The 26,874-nt window shown below is 47.1% G+C and overlaps 1 protein-coding gene across 1 annotated transcript in view; it reads left to right on the forward strand.

Moving 5' to 3' along the window:
• The first annotated feature begins 1,962 nt into the window (after positions 1–1,962).
• LOC134355403 (G1/S-specific cyclin-D2-like) overlaps positions 1,963–26,874 on the forward strand; it is a 46,663-nt gene continuing 21,751 nt past the window's right edge. The window contains exons 1-4 of the mRNA XM_063065227.1: positions 1,963–2,233; positions 3,278–3,493; positions 16,652–16,811; positions 20,322–20,464. Coding sequence (XP_062921297.1) covers positions 2,036–2,233; positions 3,278–3,493; positions 16,652–16,811; positions 20,322–20,464 — 717 coding nt within the window. The 5' untranslated portion in view covers positions 1,963–2,035. The remainder of the gene's footprint in view (positions 2,234–3,277; positions 3,494–16,651; positions 16,812–20,321; positions 20,465–26,874) is intronic.

Below are 26,874 nucleotides of genomic sequence, written 5' to 3' on the forward strand. Positions count from 1 at the left end.
GGATTTGGATCAAATAAAACCAATCTTTATTCCCATTCGTTGGTTTTTACTATTTTTCCCTTTAATTGTCGATTACTCTGGGCAGGCAGGCAAACGAACTCTCTAAGATCGATCACTACATTCACATTATTAGGAATATCAAACTTACCCAATTTACGTTCCAAATTAGTGCCTTCAATAGTTCATTTAAACATTGTACATAAAGAACAATTTTGTTTCTTGCCACAACTGTAATAATTACTTGACTTTCTGAGGTGAAAGCTGAAGAATCAATTCCATTCTTTAGAAAGCTCCAGTGAAAGCAAATATTGTAAATTTTTTGCTACATTATAAATCCAGTTATTCAGCTTCTTGGCGAATAAGGAACATTCTATTTTATTATCCTCTCTGCGACAATTTTATACCTAAAATGGATAATCTAAAATTCTTCAATTTTTTTCATTTGTTCTCCTAAAATTCAAACTTAGTATCAGTCCCAAAGTTGAAAAATATTGTCATAATTTATTTCAAAAACAGGAACACGACATGATCAAATTGAGTTTATAATTAGTTCCAATATCTTGACTGAGAAAGATTTTTAAGTTTGTTACCTTTCTATTTAAATGTACAAATAATACAATTTTTAAAAATACTTTGCAGAGTATTTATTTGTTAGCCACAATGTTCGATTTAAGTTTCTAATTTACTAAGTATGTATTAATTATAATTTCACTGTTGGCATATGTTAAATGTGATACTTTGATCTCTTGGAGAAAGTAGAAACAACATCCTTTACAATAAAACTTATTTTAAGGAAAAATCAACACATTTACATTATTGTAATGCTTACAATTAACTTTGAAGAATTGGTTCAAATTTTAACAAAATCTGTAAGACTGTGCTTTTTTCTTATAATTGGACAGGAGAAAATTCTTCCAGCTTTTGCTACCAATATATCATTAGCCTGCAAGAAGTTATTAACACTCTACATGTTAACATTCAACTGTGGAAAGAAAAAAAAACTCGAGCTGATTTTGATCGACTTTCAACAAGAAAATTATGCAATAATTTGAACTTTATTAAATATATATTTTCTTACGAATCCTCCTAGCTGATTTAGCTGCACTTGAACCTAACGTGTAAAGCAAAACACGGGAGATAGTAAGTCTTCACGGTAGTAGTAAAAGTTATATATTATTTTAGTAACTGTACTTTCAATACCGACTGCAGATAGACGTTATCTTATGCAACCTTGTTAATGTGCATAAGCCTGCTTTGAATGCAAACCCCTACCAGCTTCTGACCCTATGAATCCGACACTCAAACTATTTCTCTGCTTACAAGAAATAATTAACGTTTTGCCAATGAAACCTTGTCTTTATGTAAGTGAGTGGGGAACTTAGTTTGAGAAGTGTGCGCATGTATTTGAAGTAAATGTTGACTCAATAATGGATTTGCAAATAGTAAGGGTAAAGTTAACGGGGAAATTCCTGACTCAAATAGGTAGTTGCAAGGAAGAGGAATGTTGCAGCCGGTGCAGTTGCTGACTCAATGGTATATGTGCAAACATAAAGAAGAAAACAGGAGGAATATTAGCGGGCAGCCAGGGGCGGGACCGCAGACAGATGCCAAGGTGCGCGCGTTAACACTTTGCACCGATCCCCATTCGTGCGGCAGCCCAGCGCGGCACGTGCTCGCCAGTCGCGGCCGGAGCGCGGCCTGGCGGTGACGTCAGGCGCACGCCGATTGGCTGGCGGCTCCCGGAGCGCCGTGTATCCAATTGCAGCGTCCCGCGGTTGGCCGGGAGGAGGGAGCGAGGAGGTTGGGGGGTGGGGGGGAGGGAGGGGGGGTTTGGTGGACGTCAGGGTTGCTGGGTGACGGCTGCGCGAGGGCGTTGCGCCGCCCACCCCTCCCCTCCCCTCCCCTCCCCTCCCCTCCCTTTCCCCGGGCTCCTGTCAATCAAGCGAGGAGGACAGCCTTGCCGGCGGTCTGCGTGCAGAGGGAGCTCCCAGTGAACTCAAACGCACATACATACATATACCCAGCTCTCACAGACATGGAGCTGCTCTGCATGGAGACTACCCCCAAAATCCAGCGAGCCTTCCCCGACCATACCCTCCTCAACGACCATCGCGTCCTCCAAAACCTCCTGCTCACCGAGGACAGATACATCCCCAGGATTTCTTATTTCGAATGTGTCCAGAAAGAAATCAAACCATATATGAGAAAAATGGTATCATATTGGATGCTGGAGGTAAAGAGGAATGTTATGCTGCATCAGTGTCCTATATGCATCAATATTAACGTGTAATTATTGTAAGAGCGTTGCAAAAGTACTTGCGGAGGGTTGCAAGGGGGTGCATATCGGTGTCATGCATTTAATTTTATTTTTTTCAAAGTTATTTTTAAAAATTTGCTTCTGAATGCATGTTGGGAATGGCTCCGCTTTTCAGTAACGACTGCGTGCATGTTTAGGAAGCGTTTGCAAGTGCAAACAATTTCTCAGGATCGAATGCGAAATTATGCTGAATTTTTAAAGTATTTTTTCCAAAATTTATAGGAACTTATGATGGCTGATAAACAACATGCTGTCGCCATGTTGACTCGACTTCAAAAACTTTTTTGCTTTTCTCGATTGCGTCTATGAAGCGTCGCTTCGCTTTATTATTACGAAAAGCTTGCGATTAATGTGTTATTAATGTATATTAAAAGTTTGTTGGACGTTTTCTGTCTCTGAAACTGTCCTTTGGATTGTGTCTGCCGTATCTTAACCCCTGGGCTCTTCATGGTTGGTGCAGAGAGCGAGTTAGTCAGACCACCCAAAATTCTGACATTATACCTTAAATTTTCTCCGTTTAGGAAAGTCATTAATTGTCACTTTCTGACCCCAACCAAACTTCAAGATTTCTTGTTTATTTACATGTGAAAATGATCGCTGTCCGTGCAATTATGTAATTTTCACGATTTTTTGAAACTTTATTTCGAACAAAAGGTAACTGCTGGCAGCCACGCGTTATTTTTTTATTTAATTTAATTTTAATATTTTTAAAAATACGCAATCGCCCGGAGTCGAAGGAGACTACTGTGCATGAATGTTAAATCGTGCAAAAAATGTGAATTTAATGCAGATTGTTGCATGTACAGAAGGTCGGGGGGGGAAGTGATGTTTTTTTTTGACCGGTTTTACAAATTGTTGGGGTGAGTTACATTTGCAAAAGTTAACTGTGTGCATATAACATCGTGAGAAGGTCGTTTTAAGTGATGACCCCACTTTTATCGTCGTCTTTGCATATTTTAGGTTTGCGAAGAGCAGAAATGCGAAGAGGAAGTCTTTCTGTTGGCCGTGAATTATCTGGATAGATTTCTGTCTTCGGTTCCCACTCGAAAATGTCACCTCCAGCTGCTAGGGGCAGTCTGCATGTTTTTAGCGTCAAAACTGAAAGAGACGATCCCGCTGACAGCTGAGAAACTCTGTATTTACACAGACAATTCAGTCACCCCTGAAGACCTCCTGGTAAATTCACCAATATTTCAGCCTTTTGACGTATTTTTTTTTCTTTGCACTTTCAAGAGACGAAATTCTATTGCATTGCCGTGTTTGGGGGCTAGACCGGGTCAAAGAGATTTCTTTTCTAAACGTTTTGCTCTCTCAAACTTTTTTTTCCGCGTTCAGATGCACAGGAACTGCGAGTGTTTAACTCGGATGTCAGAGGTGGAAAGTCCTCCGAGAGGAAAGAAAAGGAGATTTAATATAGGTTGAGTAATTAGAGCTGGGATGATTGCAGTTATCGATCACAACCGTGCAATTTCACGCCCGTGACTTGGCGTTTGGTGCCATCTAGTGCGCGATTGCAAAGCTCCCGGAGTGCCGATAAGTGCTCTCTGCGCACTGCGCTTCAGACTTTGCAATTAATACTTTATTTTATCCTTATTCCTTAACAGTGAAAGCTAATCCATTCAGTGTCCATTGAATATTGAACCAAATATTCACCTTTTATAATGCAATTATTTTAGTACACGATATGACCAAACTCTTGTTTCAGATTAAGTATTTAGTTCGAGGTTTATCTGGTCATGCATATTTTAGTGTAAGGAATGGTAAAAATTACTTGGTATATTCCAATTTGAGGCAATCACTCTGAGTATGATTTGACTTTTTTTTAGAGGATTCAGAGAATATATTAGAATGGGATTTTTTTTTGTTTGTTTGTTTAATCTGTCTGGGGATTGCATTCTTAAAAGTTAACCAAGCAACTCTGCATGGTTGCATAGGGTTTGATTGCCCACAGTGGCCATTCTGAGCTCCTGCTTGCAAACCATTTCAGCAACCTCCCCCCACCCCCTCAGTCTTTCCGGCGCCAACCTGTCTGCCCCTCTGCCAGGGTGAGGCCAGAGGAATTGCCCCTTGTACTCCATTTGGGTAGTCTCCAACTTTGAATGCTGGGCTGTGGATTACCCAGGTGGAAGATGGGGAACCATTCGTCTGGTCTATATCTGGCCTCAGACTGGCCAAGGGCAGGCAAGTCGGTGTGGGAGTGAGGGAGGGTGGGGTGCTAAAATGATCTGCAAGTGGGAACTCAAGGTGACCATTGTGAACAAGCAGACTCTGCTGCCACGCAAAGATGTTCATTAATGTAATCCCCAAACACATTAAACTAAAAAAAAATGTTCTTTGGATCCAGTGGACTGTATAAATTTTAATTGCTAAAAGCCAAATTGTACTCAGTAATCACCTCAAATTGAAATGAACTTAAGGCAATTAGTTCCCCTCAAAGTGATCTACCAAGACCCTATTGAATGCCTCCTTTTTTCCCCCAAACCACCCATCTCCTGACCTCCCTCCCCCCCATTAGTCAGTTCCTCCCCCCCCACCTGAGTCCACGTGCCCATCACCCACACGCTCAATTCTCTGTCTCCCCTTCCTGTTCACATCTGCCCACCATCTCTCCCAAATGGTCTGATTCTTCGCACCACCTGCCTGTCCAATCAGCTCCCTCAATCTGCAGCCAAAGCATCACCTCCACCTACCACCTCCCAGCCTCGGTCACTATCTCCACCCACTTCCTCCCTCCCAGCTGACTCCACCTGCCAATCAGGCCCCTCCTGACCTGGATCCACCAATCGTTTGCCAGTTCCTGACTAACCCTGCCTCCTCCCCCCCCCAACTTGTTATATTGGCTCCTCCTCCTTCACACTCTTGGCCCTGGGATAGATGGGGACCCAAAGCGTTAGGAGCTTCTGCCTCTGCAGATGCTGCCTGACCTTTTGAGCTGTTCCAGCTACTTATTATTTACTGTCTGGATCAGCGTCCAGCGTACTATTGGTGGTTTCTGGGTCAGAAGCCCTATGCAGATCGTTTCATTGTCAAGTGTCCTTCAGAGCAGAATGTTCTTGCTGCTTTCCATCTTTTTAAAATGCTTGTTTTTTTTTGTGGGGGGCAAGGACAGCTCCCCTTCAGCCCACCAGGTCTTTACCAAACGTGATGCCACATGAAACTAAATCCCTTCTGTCTGCACATGGTCCATTCCCTTCCATATTCTTGTGCCGATCTAAAAGCCCGTTGAAATGCTCACAAAATGCTGGACAAACTCAGCAGGTCAAAGGTTGGGAAGCCCCACCATAGATGCAGCCTGACCTGCTGAATTCCTCCAGCATTTTGTGAGTGTTAAGCAGTGTTCAAGGGTCTTTTAGATCAGCACACGAGTTCAACAGGTCAGGCAGCATCTTTGGCGGGGGTCCCCAACCTCTTTTTTTTTAAATACCATTAAGTAAGGGGTCCATGGACCCTAGGTTGGGATCCCCTGACTGATGTTTTGGGCCAAGACCCTTCAACAGTAACATCAGGGTCAGCCTGAAATGCTGACTGTTAACTCCCCTCCATTGATACTGCCTGAGTTCCTCTGGCATTTTGTGTGTATTGCTCTTGATTTCCAGCATTTCCTGTTTATCTGTTTTGAGGACCACCAGCAGTGTGTCCCAAATTCTCATCACACTCTAATCCAAAAAAAAACCTTGACCCACATATCTCTTAAACTTCCCTGCGCTCACATTTAAACTTAACCCCTCTATTCACCATTTCTGCTCCGGGGAAGAAACATTCTAACTCTGTGCTTGGCATAATTTCGTGATCTTCTCTTGGGTCTCCCCTCAGCCTTTACTCCAGAGAAGACCTCTCTACTACTTGTCTGAGTTGCGGTTCTGACACAGTACAAGCAGTTTGTGGAGCAACAACCAATCTGCCGGTGGAACCCAGCAGGTCGTGCAGCATCTGTGGGGAGGGAAGGGTTTGCTGACACTTCTGGTCGAAGCCCTGCCTCATAGCTGACGAAACGCTGGCAAGTTGGTGGGTGTGAAATTTGATGGCAGTGTTTGAGAGAAGTGCGTGGATGGCTCGGGGAGAGGGGGATGCGATGCTTCCGATGTTTGAGTTTCGACCTGAATGGTCAGCAGTTTCCTCTTCTACCACAGATGCTGCCCGACCTGCTGAGTTCCTCCAGCATGTCATTTGCTGCTCCAGATTCCAGAATCTGCAGTCCCTGCAAGATACTTCTGGTTTCCTTTGGAGCAGTTTTAAAACTCCGATACAACCGAAGGTGCTAGAACTCCAGAGCAACACACACAAAGTGGCACAACAGGCTACAGTACAGGCGACCCGAGTTCAGTTCCCGCCACTGCCCGCAAGGAGTTTGTACGTTTTCCCCATGGCTGCTTGGATATCCTCCAGGTACTCTGGTTTCCTCCCACAGTCCAAAGACCTACTGGTTGGTAGGTTAATTTGATGTTGTAAATTGTCCCTTGATTAGGCCAGGGTTACATTGCTGAGTGGCTCAAAGGGCCAAAAACGCCTGGAATAAAGAGTCAACGTTTTAGGCCGAGGCTGGGCAGGAAGGGGAGAAGGAGATGGGAGGAAAAGGAGTACAAGCTGGCAGGTGATAGGTGAGACCTGGTGAGGGTGGGGCAGGAGAATGAAGTAAGAAACTGGGAGGTGAGAGCTGGAAAAGGTAAAGGGCTGGAGAAAAGGGAATCTGACAGGAGAGGCGAGTGGACTGGGGGAGAAAGGGAAGGAGGGAGTTGCGGAAAAGAAAAGTAGTGAGAGCGGAGGGGGGATTGGAAAAAGAGACGAGGTGGAGTGGGGGAGAAATATAATGTGTGATACGTTGACACTTGAAGCCAGGTATTGAGTCGATGGGTGTGGTCACTTGGAGCACAAATGTGTGAAGCTGTTTCACAGGGTTTGTCTCTTGGGTCTGCTCAACATCTGATCTTAATCCCTCTCCAAGATTCCCTTAATCCACAATTCCCATAAAAATAAGCCTGCCCTGGGCTCCACAGAATTCCAACAATTCATAACACTTCAAGCGCACTTCCTCCTCATCTGTTCCACGCGTAATACCTTCTTGCAAGTCCCCCGATCTTTGTAGTCCTGATTCCTGACCGTCCGAGTCTTGGAGCAGCTAATGGAGTGGACCTGTGATGGTCACTGAGTCCACGCGGACACAGGTTCAAGTCTGACTGAGCATGCTGATGGCACGGCGTGTGTTCGATGCTGTGCAGCGGTAAGTGTGCAGTTGTGATGCAGCATTCCCTGGATCCTGATTAGTCCTGCGTGTTTCCAACTTTGGATAAAACTCTAAATCTCTGCAGTTGTTCCATTGATAACACGTTTTCTCGAAATGTTGGGGAGTAAAAACAAAAAAGTGTAGGGTTCTGCATCGCAGGTAAGTAATTACTAAAAAACATGTCTGCTCCGGTAATACTGACTTCTGCAGGATTTCTGGAGATGTCCTACACAAAATCAGCCATAAATTACATAGACTTGTAGAGTCATGGAGTACTACCGCTCAGAAATAGGCCCTTCAACCCATCTGGTCCTTGCCAAACTTGTTCTTCCTGGTCCCAATGACCTGCATCTGGTACCATCGTCCTCCATACCACTCCCGTCCAAGTACTTGGGCAAAGCTCCCTTAAATGTTGAAAAATCAAACCTGCATCCACCATTCCTGCTTATTCCACACCAGCAGTATCCTCTGAGTGAGAAATTTCGCCTTCATGTTCCCCTTAAACATTTCACCTTTCACCCTTAACCCATGACCTCTAGTTCGAGTCTCACCCGACCTGAGTGGGGAAAGCCTGCTTGTGTTTACCCCTATCCATTCCCCTCATAAATTAACATAATGACTTGTGGCATTCCCAGGAGAGGCTGTAGAGTGTTCTGTGGTATTTAGAAGAATGAGGGTGAACTAATTCAAATATAGAAGATTAAAAGGGAGCTTGGAGGGGTAGATTTTTGGTTGCTTTCACTAGTGTAAGAGAATGCAGAATCAGGTTTATTTTCACTGACGTGACGTGAAAACTGACTGTGCAAAAATAGAAAAATGACTATAAAGTACAATAACTAGTAACTAGTCCCAGAGTACATGATGAATAAACTTTTTTCAAGCTTCTAGCCGAGTTACAATCGATACCTGTACCCAGCTGGAAGCCCAAGAAGAGCTTATTTGTAGTACAAGGTAGTGGTCATGAACTGTTCAGAAATTTGATAGCAGAGGGGAAGAAGTTGTTCCTTAAACATTCACAGGCTCCTGTACCCCCTCCCTGATGGTAATATTGAGAGGTGGGCATGTCCCAGATGCTGAGGGTCCGTTATGATCCTGACAAAAGCAGTCAGAGGAAGAACGTGCAAACTCCACACGGACACTCAGTGTCCACTTTATTAGGTACACCTTGTTAATGCAAGTATCTGATGTGGCAGCAGCTCAATGCATGAAAGCATGCAGGCATGGTCAAGAGGTTCAGTTGTTCAGACCAAACATCAGAACGGGGAAGAAATGTGATCTAAGTGGGACTACGATTGCTGGTGCCAGGTGGGCTGGTTTGAGTATCTCCCAAACTGCTGATCTCCTGGGATTTTCTCATGCAGCTCTCTAGAGCTTTCAGAGAATGATGTGAAAAGCGAAAACCATCCCATGAGCACAGTTTGAGAATTTTGTGCTGAGGCCTGCCTGCAACTGTCACTGTGCTTACAGCGCAAACAGCATTTTTAGACAATAGGTGCAGGAGTAGGCCATTTGGCCCTTCGAGCCAGCACCACCATTCACTGTGATCATGGCTTTCATCTAAACCATATTGAGAAGTTGAATATTTATGATGAAATACTTTTTAAATATTCTGAGTGGTTTGGGGTTGTCTTGGAATTGGTAGGGTACAAGTTGAGGCCCTGAATTTAACTGCTCCAGATCCTGGATCACGTGAGTCTCATCCTTTGTCCAACACTTGTGAAGTATGATGAGGGACTGCACTGTAAAGTTTCACGTCTTTGTGGATCCAGTCGTGATCTCAAAGTTTAAAACATCCCATGACACAGTTGAGAGCAACACAACCTCTTTTTTTTCACAGCTGCGCGGACCAACCATCACTCTGAGCAGGAAAATTTACGCGGCCTGAAAGCTGTGCGGCAGTTTAATAAAATATTATATAAAAGAAAATTCCAGCTATGCAGGAGCGTTTCAGTTACTTGGAGCAGGGGCTCTCAACTTTTTTTATGCCATGGACCAATAAACATAAGAAAGGGGTCGATGGGGAACCCCTGACTTAGGGGAAGCACCTGGGGTTCTCTGGAACACGAGAGATGCCGATGAAAGGTCCGAAACGTAAATGGCTTTCTCCCCTCCGGAGATGCTGAGTTCCTCCAACGTTCTGTGTGATAGTCTCCCTGATGTTGCAGGTACCGTTCATCCCTCAGCTGAAGTGCTTCACCTTGAAGTGAGCCACGTGTGGAGTCATTGTTCTCTTGAGGAGCTGTGTAGGAGAGATTAGGGATTTCTTGCGATTTTAAGGTCAATGATCTTTAAATTGAAGTTTTCAAGATATTAAGGGGAGCTAATGGTGGGCAGTGAAAAGGTTGAGATAAGAGTATATGTGGAGAGGATGTTTCCTATTTTTGGTGAGTAGCACCAGTGGGAACGGACTCAGAACAGAAGGACGTCCCTTTAGAACAGCGACGAGGAGGAATTTCTTTAGCCAGAGGGTGGTGAATCTGTGGAATTCATTGCTTCAGATGGCTGGTGGAGGCCAAGTCACTGTGTATGCTTAATTCAGAGGTTGATAGATTCTTGATTGGTCGGGGCATGAAGGAATTCGGGGAGAAGGCAGGAGACTGGGGCTGAGAGGGAAGTGGATCAGCCATGATGAAATGGCGGAGCAGACTCGATGGGCCAAATGGCCTAATTCTGCTCCTGCGTCTTAGGGTCTAAATGCTTCATTTGCATCAGCGGCCAGCGCAGTTCGGGAATTGTGCTGAGGGCAGCCTGCGAGTGTCACCGTGTTCACAGCGCAAAGGGTACGCCAACTACTAACCCTAACCCAGGTGTGGGAGGAAACCGGAGCACCCAGAGGAAACCCACTGTCACGGGGAGAAGGTGCAAGCTCCTTGCAGGCAGTGGCGGGAATTGAACCTGGGTCGCTGGTACTGTAACACGTTACGCTAATCACTGCACTACTGTACCTCTCCTTTGTCTGCCTAATGTGTAATAGTGCATATTAGAACTAAAATTGGGAAATACTGTTAATAGCTTGCAAATAGTGAGACTCTGCACTGTAAATTGCACAAAATTGGTTTATTATATCTTGTATCTCCAAGCCCCTCCCCGGCACGTACCTGTCCAAGGATGCTATTATACTTGACTCGACCACTATCGAGAAATAAGTATCTGTGTCCTCTTGCTGTGGTAACTCAACTCGTACATGGAAGAATTTGCCCCTCGGGTCCCTTTTCAAGTCTTCCTCCTCTCGTCCTAAACTTCTGCTCCCTAGTTTTGGGCTTCCTTACTCGGCGGAAAAGGCTGTCCCTCAGTGGTTCATCTCGCACTGGTCGAGCAAGTTAATGCGAGGTAAGAGCGGCCGAGAGGAAGTTTGGGGAAGACGTGGTCAGCAGGGCGCAGATTACGATGCTGCCACCAGTGAGAGTCACAAGAATGGGCGGGTCGTGCTAACAGACCACGATGGGCGGGAGCAGTAGATGAGAAGCAGTTGTGGACGAGGTGAGAGTTGATTGATAAGGGGACGAGTATATCGACAAACCCTATCCTAACAAACCGTGGGGAATCTTAGCATTTAGTCAGTGTTTACTTACTGCGCGTTACACGGCTGGCGTTTAGGGCGGCAGTGAAGGTGTTCTATCTCTGGTGGTGCTCAGGGCCTCCTTCCTCGTGTCGGTAGCTTCCTCTCGGTTTTCACTACCGTCGGTCAGGCAAGTCCTGGGCAGAGACGGTCACACTCAGGTGTAGAAGGATTCCTTATTGCTGTTTCCGTAACCATTCTGTCTTACCAGTCAGGGTTGTTAGCCCTGAGATGAACCCACGAACCTGGTGGACCACTCTGGCCTCTACCCTTCGACCTGCCCGGCATGGGTAACCCCACCAAGAGCCAAAGCATAAAGGCCTGACTCCAGCCAACGTAGCTCTGCGGGTCTTTGAGGCACGCAAGCCTCCAAACCCAACGACGAGGTTGCAGTCCTCTTGGAGGACATCCGTGTTTGAAGAGTACATAATATTTAAAGATATTAGCTTTATTTGTCACGTGTGCGTCAAAGCATAAAATGTATTGTTCTGCGTCAACGGCCAACACAGTCCGAGGATGTGCTGGGGGCAGCCCGCACGCGTCACCACACTAACAATGCCCACAACTCACTAACCCTAACCCGTGTTGGAAGCAGAGCATCCAGACTATAGGAGAACAGGCAAACCTCCTTACAGACAAAGGTTAGAGTCGAGCCCGACCTTACCGCTGGTGCTGTAAGGCGTTACGGCGACTGTTATCGCAACAGTCGTCCTCAGAGCTTGCCACGCTAATGTGTCAGTTTGATTTTGCTCAGTAAAGCTCCCGGGAGTCTTGCAAAGGAGAAATATAAGGGAATCCCTCAGTGTGCAGAAATGCCTCACCAGGACCCCTGACAGTTGAACTTTGCAACTCTTCAGTTGGTGGATAGGGTCGTACGGGCTGGCAGAATAGCTTGGATGTCAGTGGCTTTGAGCTGTATATCTGTGGCTCTTGAAATGTGTAAAAGGCAATCTGTATAGCCTTTATCCTTTCATATATCTGCAACCCATTCCTGGTATCTTTAGTCATTTTAAAAGTTGGTTTTGCGGGCCAGTGTATGGCATGATTTTCCCACGCTCAGTCTAAATGAGACTCGGTACGACTGTTCCTGTTGTTGCACATCACCAGATGCTTCTGAGCCTAGCGTCACGTTCAGATTCGCGCTGAATGTAAATTTAACCTTGGCGAAAAATGATTTGTCATTACATTCTGCCCTCTCCGTCATAGAGCAGGGATGGTGCATTGTGTTCATTACAACCTTTCATCCCGTCTCCACCACCTTCCCCCAATTCTTCCTAGTTCCACACTTGCCCCTCGTTCAGTACACTCATCCCATGTCACGACGCGTGTTGTCCTTGAGATGTGAGTGGTCTTTAGCCCCCCCCTTGCCCCTCAGTGAGGGGAAACACTGGCACCCTTCCCTCCCACCGTGAACACTGGCACCCTTCCCTCCCACCGTGTCCTGGGACTAACTGAGCTCCTTTCTTGATGGGATGGGTTCCCAGTGCTCCTGTGCCCCAGCATAGTTGGACGGCAAAGCCCGCCGCATGTCGGTGCTGTGATACAAAGGAGTCCATGACACGTCGGCCAAAAGTGAGCACGGCGTCAGGGTCGTATGGTAGCGTGGTGGTTAGCCTAATGCTTAGTTCCCCAGCCTGGACTAATGATCAGGATTGTAAGTTTGATTCCCTGTGGCCAAAGGGAATGTATATTCAGTAGATTAAACATATAGAATTTTTTTAAACCATCTTTGTGACAGTAAGGTGATTGAGTCTGAACTGTCCTGGTTATCTTTCCTTTGTTCCAAAGGAACCCTGTAAAGGGGCAGCTCATCAGCGCCTCCTACAGGTAGTACCGGCAGTGATGGTAAATCGGTTTATTGTTGCCGCAGGTACCCAGGTACAGTGCAAGAACTTGTCTTGTGCACCATCAGAGTCATGTTTATCATCAGTGACATGTCGTGAAATTTGTTTTGTGGCAGCAGTACAGTGCAATGCATCAAAAAGTTACAATAAGAAAAATATAAAATAAACAAGCAGCGTGGCAGGGTAACCTAGTGGTTAGCACGAACAGGCAACCTGCGTTCAGTTCCCGTCACTGCCTGTAAGGAGTTTGTACGTTCTCCCCGTGACCGCATGGGTTTCCTCCCGCAGTCCAAAGACGTGCCGGTTGGTAGGTTAATTGCTCATTGTAAGTTGTCCTGTGATTAGGCCAGGGTTAAAATTGAGCGGTTGCTGGGCAACACAACGCAAGGGCCTGTTCTGCGGTGTATCTCAAAAATGATTTAAAAATAGGTTAGCGTTCATAGGTTCAGGGTCTGTTTGGAAATCTGATGGCGGAAGGGAAGAAGCAGTTCCTTAAACTTTGAATGGGCATCTTCGGGCTCCTGTACCTCCTCTCTGATGGTAGTAATAAGAAGAGGGCCTATCCTGGGTGGTGGTGGTGGTAGAGGGCCTTAATAATGGATGCCGCCTTTTTGAGGCATTGCTCATTGAAGATGTCCTCGCTGCTGGGGTGGCTAGTGCCCATGATGGAGCCAGCTGAGATCAATGCACATAGATCATTTCGTTGAATTGGTTTATTGGTGTCTCACGTACTGAGGTTCAAGCTTGTCTTGGATAGTGTCCCCACAGATCAATTCGTTACGCCAGTGCATTGGGGTGGTACAAGGTAAAACAGTAACAGAATGCAGAATTTACAAAGTGGAGTGCAGGTAGACAATGAGGGGCAGGGCAGAGGCGAGGAGTCCATTTTATCACACGAAGAGTCTCTTCTAAAGCCGATGCTCATCTTGGGCAGAAGCCTCCGTAGTACCCAGGACATCTCCAAGGAGCAATGCCTCAAAAAGGTGACATCCATCACTAAGGACCCCATCACTCAGGACATGCCCTCTTCTCATTGCTACCATCAGAAAGGAGGTACAAAAGCCCGAAGGCACACACTCAACGATTCAGAAGCAACTTCGTCCCTCTACAATCCGATTTCTGAATGGACATTGAACCCATGAACACTATCTCCCTACTTTTTATTTCTGTGTTTGCACTAAGTATTTGATTTAACTAGTATATATCTTTACTGTAATTAAGTTTTTTTCTAATGTATTGCACTGCTGGAAAGTCAATAAATTTCACGACATGCGCTGGTGCTATTAATTCTGATTCTGACGGGGTTAGAGGTTGTCCTTGAGCCTCGTGGTAGGTGCTTTCAGGCTTTTGTATCTTCTGCCTGATTTGGGAGTGGTCCTGCTTCTTTACTGATGCGGCAAGAACTAAAGGCAGAGTTGATGGAGGGGGAGTCAGTCCTGATGAAGGGTCTCTGCCTGAAACCGTTCACTCTTTTTCCATCGCTGCTGCTTGGCCTGCTGAGCTCCTCCAGCATTTTGCGTGTGTGGCGTTAATTTCCAGCGTCTCTGGTTGGCCACTGGAGGGGCGGCTGGTCTCTGTGCCATAGGCACAGTTCAGCACAACCCTCTGCAGTTTCTCCTAGTCTTGGGCAGACAGGTTTCCATACCAAGCCATGATGCATCTGGGTGGAATGTTCCCTCTTGTGCATTACACACAACTTCCCGCGGGGGGGGCGGTGAAATTACTAACATTAATCATATTATGGAAATCCAAAAGGTAGCTGCTGAAACTTTTGAATGAACAACAACACGCATTTGGAAATGTGAAACAGTGCCTTATTTCGTCGGTTTAACCAGGCTTGGAAGGCTTTGTCAATGGCAGACGTGTTACATTGGGAATTCCTTGCTGGAAGGGTTGGCAGAATTGAGGCTGGTTTGCAAAGCAGGTAGCTGGGGGGTCAGAACTATTAATGGAGTACTCTTTGTCATCACATCAGGTTGGGGGCAAGGGTGTAGGAGTGTGTCGATGAAAATTAAAAAAAAACACTAGATCAGGGGTTCCCAATTTTTTTTATGCCATGGACCAATACCATTAAACGAGGGGTCCATTGATCCCTGGTTGGGAACCCCTGTATAGGTGCTGCAAATCTAAAATAAAAATTAAATGCTGGAAATACTCAGCAGGTTGGGCAGCATCTGTGGGATGAAAAATAGAAACCTTAGTCAATATTTCAGGTCAAAGTGGAGAAAAAAAATTAGCCATGGTGGAGCAGTCTCAATGGGCTGAATGGCCTAATTTAGCTCCTGTATTTCAAGACAAAGGCTCGGAGTGGGTTGAAAAATAAATCGGCCGTGATCGAATGGTGGAGTGGACTCAATAGGCTAGATGGACTAATTTTGCTCCTATGTCTTGTGGTTACAACTAGGAAGGGGTTCAAAAACTGAAGGGAAGGTTGGAGATGGTGGCAGGGGGGTGGGTTTGATGTCTCTTGAAAGGGTAGCATCAGGAAAAAGCTGTAAGCAAGGTTAGAGTGAGAACATGGACAACAGAATGCAGGAGTTGTGAAATGCAGAGCAGGGAGATGTGCCTGGCCACTCAGGCTGAGCATCTGCTCCACTCCTAGAGAGGGGAAAAAAATAGTGCCGTGTAGAGGGAGGGGTGAATAAAACAGCAAACAAGACTGAACCACTATCACTGCTGGATGACTGGTACAGACAGAACTCTCCTGTTAGCTGAAGCTTAGACTTCAGTGTTAAACCCAGAAAGCAATGGCATGCCCAGATGGCGGGTGAGAGGCTCTTCCTCGAGTTTGCCATGAAGACCACAGAGAGGATGGGAGAGGGACGGGGAATTAAGGTGGCAGCAACAGGGTGTGGGAGGAAACGGCGGCACGTGGGCAGAACGTGCAGACTCCACGCAGGAAGCACCCGAGCTTGGGATCAAACCCGGAGTATTTGAGGAGCCCCACTGTGGTAGGTGGGCATTGCATAGTATCAGTTATAGCAGATTAGACATTAAAGTTCAAGGTAAACTTTATTATCAGACTACGTACATGTCACCACATACAACCCTGAGATTCTTTTTCTGCAGGCATACTTAGCAAATCTATAGAACAGTAACTACAAACATCAGGAGCTGCTAACTGTGTGCAAATACAGATATAAATAAATTGCAATAAAAAATGAGCATGAAATAACAATATAGGAGTCCTTAAATGAGTGTAGCTATCCCCTTTTGTTCAAGAGCCTGATGGTTGAGGGCTAGTACCTGGTGGTGCGAGTTCTGAGGATCCTGTACCTTCTACCTGATGGCAGCAGTGAGAAGGAGCATGGCCTGGGTGGTGAGGATTTCTGATGGATGCTGATTTTCTATGCCAATATTTCATGTAAATGTGCTCAGTGGTTGGGAGGGCTTTACCCGTGATGTACTGGGATTTTCTACTCAACGGCACTGGTGTTCCATACCAGGCCCGCAGGCAGCCAGTCAGCACACTTTCCACCACACACCTATAGAAGTTTGCCAGGGTTTTCAATATCGTGCCAAACCTCCGCAGACTCCTGAGGAAGTAGAGGTGCTGCCGTGCTTTTTTCACAATTATATTTACAGGAAGACATTAGTTGAAGACGACCAAATCGTGTGCTGATATGATTATTCACAAGAAGCTTTGAGACTTTGTTATAGCGGCCAGTAACAAGTATTTTTTTTTTGTTTGTTTGTTTTGTCTTCCTCAGGACTGGGAGATAGTTGTCCTTGGGAAACTGAAATGGGACCTGTCTGTGACAACTCCAAATGACTTCATTGAACACATCCTCGGGAAGCTGTCGTTTCTAGCGGACCACCTGGAACTTATCAAGAAACACACTCAAACGTTCATCGCCATGTGTGCCACAGGTATGGAGTTGTTGACCGCCTGCCTTTGCAGGGAAGGAGGAAGCTAAGTGTGAATGTAGAGATTAAGAGACCAGTTCTTTTAGAGTCAAGCCCGATGATAACCAAGTGTGCCGAGAGCAGGTAACCTGGTGATGAAAACCTTGGCTGCAGTGTTATTTGTTTATTTATTGAGATACAACACGGAATAGGCCCTTGGAGCTGCGTCACCCAGCAAACCCCCAACTTAACCCCAGCCTAATCACGGGACAATTTACAATGACCAATTAACGGACCATCCGGTAAGTCTTTGGACTGTGGGAGCCACCCGGAGGAAACCCAGGCGTTCGCGGTTATAACGTACAAACCCCTTAGGGGCAGCGGCAGGAATTGAACCGGGGTCGCTGGTACAGTAAAGCATCGTGCTGACTACAGCGCTACCGTGCCACCGCGCGGGCGGGTAGATAGAGACGATGCGCAGTATAGAGTTGTACATAAATTACTGCTTAAGCTGTTTTAAGGCAACGAAGGAGAAAAAAAAGTGCAAAAGCAAACTAGAATCGGAGACAAATCCATGGTACGCAAGAAGCGGTCAAAAGAAAACGCTTACTTACTGCAATACTATGGGCACGGATAAGTAGAATTCACAAGAAAGACAACATAAGCATAAATCATACATAATCCTTGCAAGAAAATCAGTTAGAAGAAGAAAAAACAATTTTAGTGCACAGTGGTCGTAGTGTTGCTAAAGTGTAGTTTTAGGCTTGTGCTGGTGGGTTCAAGAACTGAATGGTTGAAGGAAGTAGCTGTTCCTGAACCTTTTGGTCTGGACTTTGAGACTTTTTTTTTTACCTCCTGCCCGATCGTAGTGATGAGAAGAGAGGATGTCCTGTGTGGTCACGGTTCTCAGTGATGGACGCCAGCATTTCTGTGAAATTGTGTTTTTTCATCATCTTTTAAAAAGTTTATTGAATAGATAAATCAACTGTTGATCGCTGTAAGGTAAATCGTCATCATCAGCGTTATCTGGGGGCAAAGCAGGTGCTACACCTTGCCCAAGGGTGACCTGCAGGCTGGCAGAGGGAAGGAGTGCCTTTCACCTCCTCTGCTAGAGATGCCAGTGCTATCGTGTTTGCTGTTGTGTGCTGGGGCTGAGGGTAGCAGACACCAACAGAATCAACAAACTCATTCGTAAGGCCAGTGATGTTGTGGGGATGGAACTGGACTCTCTGACGGTGGTGTCTGAAAAGAGGATGCTGTCCAAGTTGCATGCCATCTTGGACAATGTCTCCCATCCACTACATAATGTACTGGGTGGACACAGGAGTACATTCAGCCAGAGACTCATTCCACTGAGATGCAGCACAGAGCGTCATAGGAAGTCATTCCTGCCTGTGGCCATCAAACTTTACAACTCCTCCCTTGGAGGTCGGACACCCTGAGCCAACAGGCTGGTCCTGGACTTATTTCCTGGCATAATTTACATATTACTACTTAATTATTTATGGTTTTATTACTATTTAATTATTTATGGTGCAACTGTAACGAAAACCAATTTCCCCCGGGATCAATAAAGTATGACTGTGACTATGTATCTCCATCCTGCTGGAAGGTACAGCTCGCCTGAAGTTGGGACTGATGATTACAGTCACAAAAAAAATATGCAACCATGGACCCATTCACTCCACTGCCCAGCACGTACAATGGGTAACCAGGATTTGCTAGCTCAAGAGTTCCCAACCTTTCCTATGCCATGGACCTTATCATTAACTATCATTAACTGATCATTAACTATCATTCGGGTGAGTTATTCACGTGCACTCTTTGGGACTGTTTCAACAAAATCAGTCAGAATGTGAGCACAAAGGATTCTGCTTGTCTCGGCCCGAAGCCTCCATAGTTTACTTCCCTCCATGGACGCTGCCTGACATGTTGAGTTCCTCCAGTATTTTGTGCCTGTCAGTTAACACACACAGGCAGTGGAGGAGCTCTGCAGGTCAGAGGATGGATGATGTGTAAATATGTCTCAACCAAAGGAGGTGTAAGGCACTCCTTCCCTCCGCTAGCCTGCAGGTCACCCTTGGGCAAGATGTAGCACCAGCTTAGCCCCCCTGATCAGGGTCACGTGGAACCATGGGGGCAGGTGGTGGATATCGCAAGTCCTGGTTATGCGACCACTGACGCCAGGCAGACAGTCTCTGAAGAGTATCGATAATGGCTGGGGTCACCCGTCTTGTAAAGACACTGCCCCAGAAGGTAACAGCAAACAACTTCTGCAGACAAATTTGCCAAGAATAATCATGGTCATGGAAAGGCCATGATCGCCCACGTCATGCGACACAGTACATAATGAACGAAGAGCAGGTCAGGCAAGCATCTGTGCGGGTAATGGGCAGTCGATGGTTCACAGGACTGGGGGCGGGTGGGGAAGATGGGAGATAGCCATTGTAAAGAGGTGGATGGAAGGGGTGGAGTGAGAACTGGTGGGTGATGTGTGGATCCAAGTGAGGGGTGGAGTGGTGATAATCACAATCAGTTTAATATCACTGGGATGTGTGAAGTTTATAGTTCTACAGTAGCAGCACATTGCAATACATATTTTTTTTAAAAACTACAAGTTACAATGAGAAATATGTATTAAAATTTTAAATTAAATAAGGCTGCATTGTCCATTCAGAGATCTGATGACAACAAGAAGACACAGCAGTGTCTGCACTTCCCAAGGAGATTGAGGAAAGTGAGGCTCCCCCCCCCCCCGCCCCACCATCTTAACTGCATTTTATAGGAGCACCATTGAGAGTGTCCTGACAAGTTGTATCTCCATCTGGTACGGGAGCAGCCGAGCATCAGACCAGGAGTCCCTCCAAAGGACTGTGAGAACAGCCGAGAGGATCATGGGGGTCTCCCCACCATCGCGTACATAGGGCCCTTAGTATTATCGAGGATCCCACCCAACCATCCAGCATCCTCTTTGATGTTCTACCATCAGACAGGAGACTCGGATGCATGAAAACAAAGGAGCAGTTTCCAGACAGTGTGAGCTTCTCTGTGATAAGCTGGTGGACATCAGCTGCTGAGGGTGTGATTAGTTTATCCTGGGGTTACTTCAGGCTTGGGGGCGCCAAAGTGGTGCAACTGCGTTACAGCGCTTGCGACCCTCGATTGGGGTTTGATTCCCTCCGCTGCTCTGTGAGGAGTTCGTATGTTCTACCCTTAACTGTCTGGGTTCCCCCCGGGTGCTCTGGTTTCCTCCCACATTCTAGCGACGTATGGGTTACTGGTGGGGTTCACAACCTTTTTTACGCCACGGACCAATACCATTAAGCAAGAGCTCCGTGGATCCCAGGTTGGGAACCTCCAGGAGTTGGGGGGGGGTTGCGGGCTGCCTCTGCACCCCTTCGCTAGCTGGGTTCGACACAAACAACTCCTTTTGATGTGCATGTCATCACTGTTGAAAAGAAAATCTTTACAGTTCTTGGGGGGGGGGGCGGTGAGGTGAAACGTACAGTGACCCTCTGTGTGGCCCTGTTTCAGATTTTAATTTTGCCATGTACCCGCCGTCAATGATCGCGACCGGGAGCATCGCTGCAGCGATCCGTGGCCTCGACATCACGTGCAGTGACCCCTCGGGGGAATCTGTGACAGAGCTGCTAGCCAAGATTACCTGTACCGAGCTGGTGAGTCCGCATGGAGGAGGAGGCTGAGGGGCATAGACAGACTGGACAAGCCGGCACCTTTTTAACCCCACGGTGCCAGTGGCTAATACCAGAGGACAATTGCTGACACCTTTTAAGCAGAGCAGAAGGGAGGTGTAGAGGGGATGTCGGAGTTAAGTGTCTTACACCGCGAGTGGGAAATGCAAGGAAAACACTGCTGAGGGTGGCAGTAGAGAGGCAGGTACATTCGGGACACTAACGAGACTCATAGAGGGCACGTGGATGAAAGAAAAAATGGAGGGCTAGGAGGCGTATATGAGAAAAGAGCTAGATTGTTTGTGGAGTGGGTGAAACATCGGCTGAAGGCTCTGCAATGTGTGGTATTATGTTTTGCTAAATTCACCTCAAATTCACTCCCCTCTGCCGTGGTCGCAGAGTATCCACCGGCCAGACTCATTGCACTTAATAAACCGGGCACTTCCCAAATCTAGGGAGACGCAAGGGACTGCGGATGCTGGAATCTGGAGTCAAGCACCATCGTCTGGGGGAGCCCAGTGAGTCGGGTGGCATTTATTTGTTTATTTCTTACATCCAAGGGAGTAAAAATCTTTTTGTTGTGTCTCCGTTGCAGTGTACAAGGAATAAGGAAGGGGAACATGGGAGGATATTGCCCGAACACTGGTTGCATACATAATTGTTTTGTATACATGCATGTACAGTCAAATACACAATCAGATCAATGTGTATTGATAAATCTGATGGCCTGGTGGAAGAAGCTGTCCCGGAGCCCGTTGGTCCTGGACTTAATGCTGTGGTTCCATTTAGCGGATGGAAGCAGCTGAAACAGTTTGTGGTTGGGATGGCTGGACTCTCTCATGATCCTCCAGGCCCTTTTTTACGCACCTGCTGCTGTAAATGTCCTGAATAGAGGAAAGTTCACATCTACAGCTGTCGGCGCCACTCTCTGCTGTGCCCTGCCATCGAGGGTAGTAAGGTTCCTGTGCCGGGCAGTGACAGGATGCTCTCGATGGTGCCCCTGTAGGAAGCCCTGAGGATCTGGGGACTCGCACCAAACATCTTCAGCCATCTGAGGAGAAAGGGGCGCTGTTGTGCTTTTCCACCACATAGCCGGTATGTACAGTGCAGGTGTGATCCTCAGCGATGTGTATACCAAGGAACTTGAAACTATTCACCCTCTCAACTACAACCCCATTGATGTTAATAGGGGCTATCCTGCAATCCACGGTCAACTCCTTTTCGTGCATGCTGGTCTACGGGAGTCAAAAAAGAAATGTTTCCAAGTCAAACCCTTGCTTTGGGACTTTCAGACAGCAACCAAGAAGATCAGGGGCTCAGGCAAATGGGGCTGCCCTTCTAGTTCAGTGTTCCCTCGAAGGTGCACACAGCACACATCTTTTGCTGCTAGCGCACACGGGAATTTAAACTGCACACACAAAAGGTGCCACCCTCTCACTCGTTGGCACGTTAAGTATATTTCACAATGGCACACAATCACATTTCCTTTTCGGTTTCTGATGCAGACACAGTGTTGACGGCGTGGAGTTTGTGATAATCTGTCTGGTTTGTTTATACTGTTTTTATTGGAGGAATTATTCGGTGCACGCATGTCGTCGTCGCTGGGCAAAATAAAATTGCACGGCACAAGATTTTTGCACACCAGTTAGAGGGAGGAACATTATTCCAGTTTTTCTCTGGAGTTGCAAACCACGCGGACTCAGTAATGCATTGCTGTTGCTTCACCCTTGCTGGGTCCAAATCCTGGAGAGACTTCCCTGACCGCATTGAAGGAGTCCATCGCCAGCAGGCAGCTCACCTGCACCTCTGAAGGGCTTTCAGCGAGGGGCAATAAATGCCGAGCTGGTCCCTGTCAAACCTGTAATCCCGCAGAGAGTGGGGTACCAGCAAGGTGCTGTGAAAGAGCATCGTCTGCTCCTTGTAAGGTCATAGGTCAGAGCAGAATTAGGCCATTCGGCCCATTGAGCTTGCTCCACCATTCCATCATGGCTGATTTATTATCCCCCTCACCCCCATTCTCCTGACTTCCCTCCGTAACCTTTGACACCCTAACTAAGCAAGAATCTATCAACCTCTGCCTTAAATATGTCTGCTAGCTTGGCCTCCGCAGCCGTCTCCAGCTGAAGAAATTCCTCCTCATGTCTGTTCCAGAGAAACGGCCTTGTATTCTGAGGCTGTGCCTTTGGTCCTAGACTTGCCCCATTACAGGAAAATTCCTCTCCACGTCCACTCTGTCTAGGCCTTTCAGTAGTAATAGATTTCAATGAGATCCCTCCTCATCCTTCTCAACTGCACAGGCCCAGGACCATCGAGCATTCCTCATACGTTAACCCTTTCATTCCCAGGATTATTTTCGTGAGCCTCCTCCAGACCCTCTCCAATGTCAGCACATTCTTTTTTTTTAAGGTAAGGGGCCCAGACCTGCTCTCAATACTCCACAAGTGCAGTCTGGCCAATGCCTTAGAAAGAACCGGTCACGCCGAGAGCAGGTTCTCAAACTCTGTGCAGCCGCCTCAGTGGAACTGCAGGCAGCTATCCAAGCCCACTGTGCAGTCAGGCGGGTTGTACAGGTATTTTGGACAAGGTTGGTCAATGGGCCTGAGTAGTGTTTTTCTTTTTGACAGCAGTGCTGTGAATTGCACAACGCACAGTGATCATGACTCATCTCAGGAGCTTCAGCCCAACTGCTGTATGCCTGACCGTAACCACCGAGAGGTTCTTTAGATTGCTGTGTCAAAGAAGCTCGTGCCCGTCAGCACTCTCGGAATATATAATCCGTGGCTGCTCCTGCTGACAATGATTATTTTGCCGGTTGCTAAACAGGATTGGGAAATGCCCGATGTTACAGTAATTAGAAAAGGTGTATGGCTTTTAGATTAGATTATGAAGACATGCAGTCCTCTTTTATTGTCATTTAGTAATGCATGCATTAAGAAATGATACAATATTTCCTCCGGTGTGATATCACAGAACACAGGACAGACCAAGACTGAAAAAAACTGACAAAACCACATAATTTTAACATATAGTTACAACAGTGCAACAATACCATAACCTGATGAAGAAGTCCATGAGCACAGTAAAAGTTCAAAGTTTCTCAAATGTCCCACATCTCACGCAGACGGGAGAAGGAAGAAAAACTCTCCCTGCCATGCTGACCACAATCCAACTCTGAGTCGTCCGAAAACTTTGAGCTCTGATCAGCTCTCCGACACCGAGTACTGAGCGCCATCTCTGTCCGAACGATTCGACCTCCTTCTCGGTCCCCAACAGCAGGCAAAGCCGGGGATTTTGAGGCCTACCCTCGGAAAGATTCCCGACCACACAGTAACGACAGCAGCGAATGGGTGTTTCAGAAATTTTTCCAGATGTTCCTCTGTGCTTTCACGTCCCTCTCCATCAAATCAGAATTGTCCACGGCCCCTATGTAAAGGATACGATATCATTTTTTACCGGAGGGCTGCGCACGCGCAGCGCGCTGCACTCTCTCCTCCCGCCTAATCGCACTTGTTACCGAGATCCAAGATTGATAAACGTAATGCCGGGGGGGGGGTGGGGATGTGCTCAGCGGGTTAGGCAGCATCTCTAGAAAAGAGTAAACAGTCAACATTTCGGGCTGAGTCCCTCCTTCGGGACTGAGAGGGAATGGGGCGAGATGCCTGAATTAAAAGTTGGGGGGTGGGGGGAGAGGCTAGCTGGAAGGTGACGGGTGAAGCCAGGTGGGTGGAAAAAGTGGAAGGGTTGGACATGAGAGGAGAGTGGACAATAGAAAGGGGAGGAGGAAGTAGTAGGCAGGTGAGAAGAAGTAAAAGGCCTGGGGGGTGGGGGGGTTATTATTGTTTCACCGGGAGCAGACGTCAGTAGTCACACCATCAGGTTGGAGGCTATCCAGATGGAATATGAGGTGTTGCTCCTTCACCCTGAGGATGGCCTTGGCAGGAGGACGCCATGGTTCGATATTCTGGAAGGGGAACAGGAAAGATTCAAGACTGGACGTTCTTCACTACACGAGTGTAAAGGAGAACAGAATGATTGTTACTCCAGATCCGGTGCAGCATAAAAACACACAAGCATGAACACAGTTTAAAAACACTCATGTGTACAGAAAAGCAATTCTATAAAACACGTGCAATTAACTGATATACATGGACTGATTGTACCATATGAGCATGTGACACCAGGGAGTGTACAGATGCTGGAAATAGAAACATAGAAAATCTACAGCACAATACAGGCCCTTCGGCCCTCAGTGCTGTGTCGAACATCCAGTGTAACACGTACCAGGGTCCTGATGAAAGGTCTCAGCCTGAAAAGTTGACTGTTTTCATTTCTGTAGATGCTGCCTGACCCGAGTTCCTCCAGTATTTTGCGTGTGTTACATAAAGTGACTGTAGGCGATGTGTATGTTGTGGCGGGAGGGTGAATGGGCGAAGGTGTTGATCAGCCTGATGGCTTGTGGGAAAGTAGCTGTTTTTGAGTCTGGTGGTCCTGTTGTGGATGATATGTAGCCTCCTCCTCGATGGGAGTAGGACACTCAGTCTGAGTTGGGGCTGAGGAGTGATTCTTCCTGATACAGCCAGCCGTTCTCCATTTTTCTGTATCTACGTCCTTGATGGCAGCTAGGCTGGCGCGGGTGACACGTTGGGCCATTTGTACACGGAAACGTGCAGCGAAATGTGTCGTTTGCATGAACAGCCAATGGGCCCAAGGAGGTGCCGGGGGCAGCCCGCAAGTGTCGCCACACGTTCCAGCGCCTCCACGCTGCTCGGCAGAACACAAGCAACAAAAACAAGCCTGTTTCTCCCGCATGCACACACCGTCCTCCGGCCCCAAAATTAGTCTGTGTTCTTCAGCCTACAGCAGGCTCTTGATTCGGACGCGCAGACTTTGGGCCTTCGACCACCACAGAGATCTGCAGACCCAGTGCTCTGGCCTGGGGGGGGGGGCCCTCGACTGTCCATCTTCCAATTCTTCCAGTTCCATAGCACGAAAGCCAGCCTCCCCTCTATAGGCGCTGTTTACACTGACCACTGCCTCAGCAAAGCAGTCAACATAGACCCCACCCACTGTGGTCATTCTCACTTCTCTCCCACCCCAACCGTAAGATAAATGCAATCAGAAATAAAAGCTTATTTTAGTATATAGTTTTATCAAAGTGACTATCATGCTGCTAAACCGCGGTGATCAAGGCTTTGCCATTTGGTTCAAGAACTGAGCAGTTGGCAGGAAGTAGCTGTTCTTGAACCCGATTGTGTGAGACTTCAGGCTGCTGTACCTCCAGCCTGGTTTAATTATTTATTTATTTTGAGATGCAGTACAGAAATAGGCCCATCTGGCCCCTTGAGCCAGGCTGCCCAACTGTCCCAACGCAACTCTAACCTGATCAGCGGAGAATTTACAATGACCAATTAACCTACTAACCAGTGTATCTTTGGACTGTGGGAGGAAACCGGAGCACCCGGAGGAAACCCACACATTGCAAGGGAAGGCTGTACAGACTCCTTACGGGGTTCACCGGGATCGAACTACGAACTCCACCCCAAGCTGTAATAACGTCATGCTAGCTGCTGCCGTACCGCGGTGCCTGATTAAAGCAGTGAAAAGATGCGCGGCCTGGACGGTGAGAATCGTTGAATGCGGCACCTTCTGTCGATAGTACCAGTGGGGGCAGAGAGATGGGCCCTGACACGTTGGCGAACGTCATACCAGACCACAACATCAGTGCCGTTGGCAGTTGGCTTATTGGTGTTACATTCAGAGTGTTGCCAGACTGTCCTGACTTGGTGGGTGGGTGCGAAGCTGCCACCCGAACCGGAAATGGAGGGGAGGCATCAGTTCCCATGGTAACCACCCAGAAGGAGTTCAAAGCATCTGGGCCTAGCTCACACAGCACAGGAATAGGCCCTTTCACCCAACGTCCATACTGACGAAGTTGTCTACCTGAGCCAGTCCAATTTGCCTGCATTTTGCCCCTATCCTTTTCTATCAAAGTACCTTCCAAATGTCTTAAAGTGATTGAACCTACCCATGGCAGCTCGTTCTATATACCCATCACCATTTTTTCCCTCTCACCTTAATCCTGTACACCCTCTATTTTAGACTCCCCCCATCCTGGGAAAGTGATGACCATCCAGCCTACCTGTACCCTTTGTGAGTTTATAAGGTCTTCATTTAAATGCCTTTTCCCCCAACCCCACTGAGACTGAACCTGGCACCATTATCCCTCCTGGGATCTTGCTTAACCAGAGACACCTGCTAACTGGAAGCTTGAACATCCCAACACTGGTGGTGCCTTCCACTGCCCAGGCTTGGTGGTGCGTGCCCACTCACCCCTGTTGCTAGACCAGGAGACACCACGTCCAATACCATGACAACTGCTCCCTGCTTTAAAGTCA

The sequence above is a fragment of the Mobula hypostoma genome, chromosome 13 (assembly GCF_963921235.1).
Source record: "Mobula hypostoma chromosome 13, sMobHyp1.1, whole genome shotgun sequence".
Classification (NCBI taxonomy): Eukaryota; Metazoa; Chordata; class Chondrichthyes; order Myliobatiformes; family Myliobatidae; genus Mobula; species Mobula hypostoma.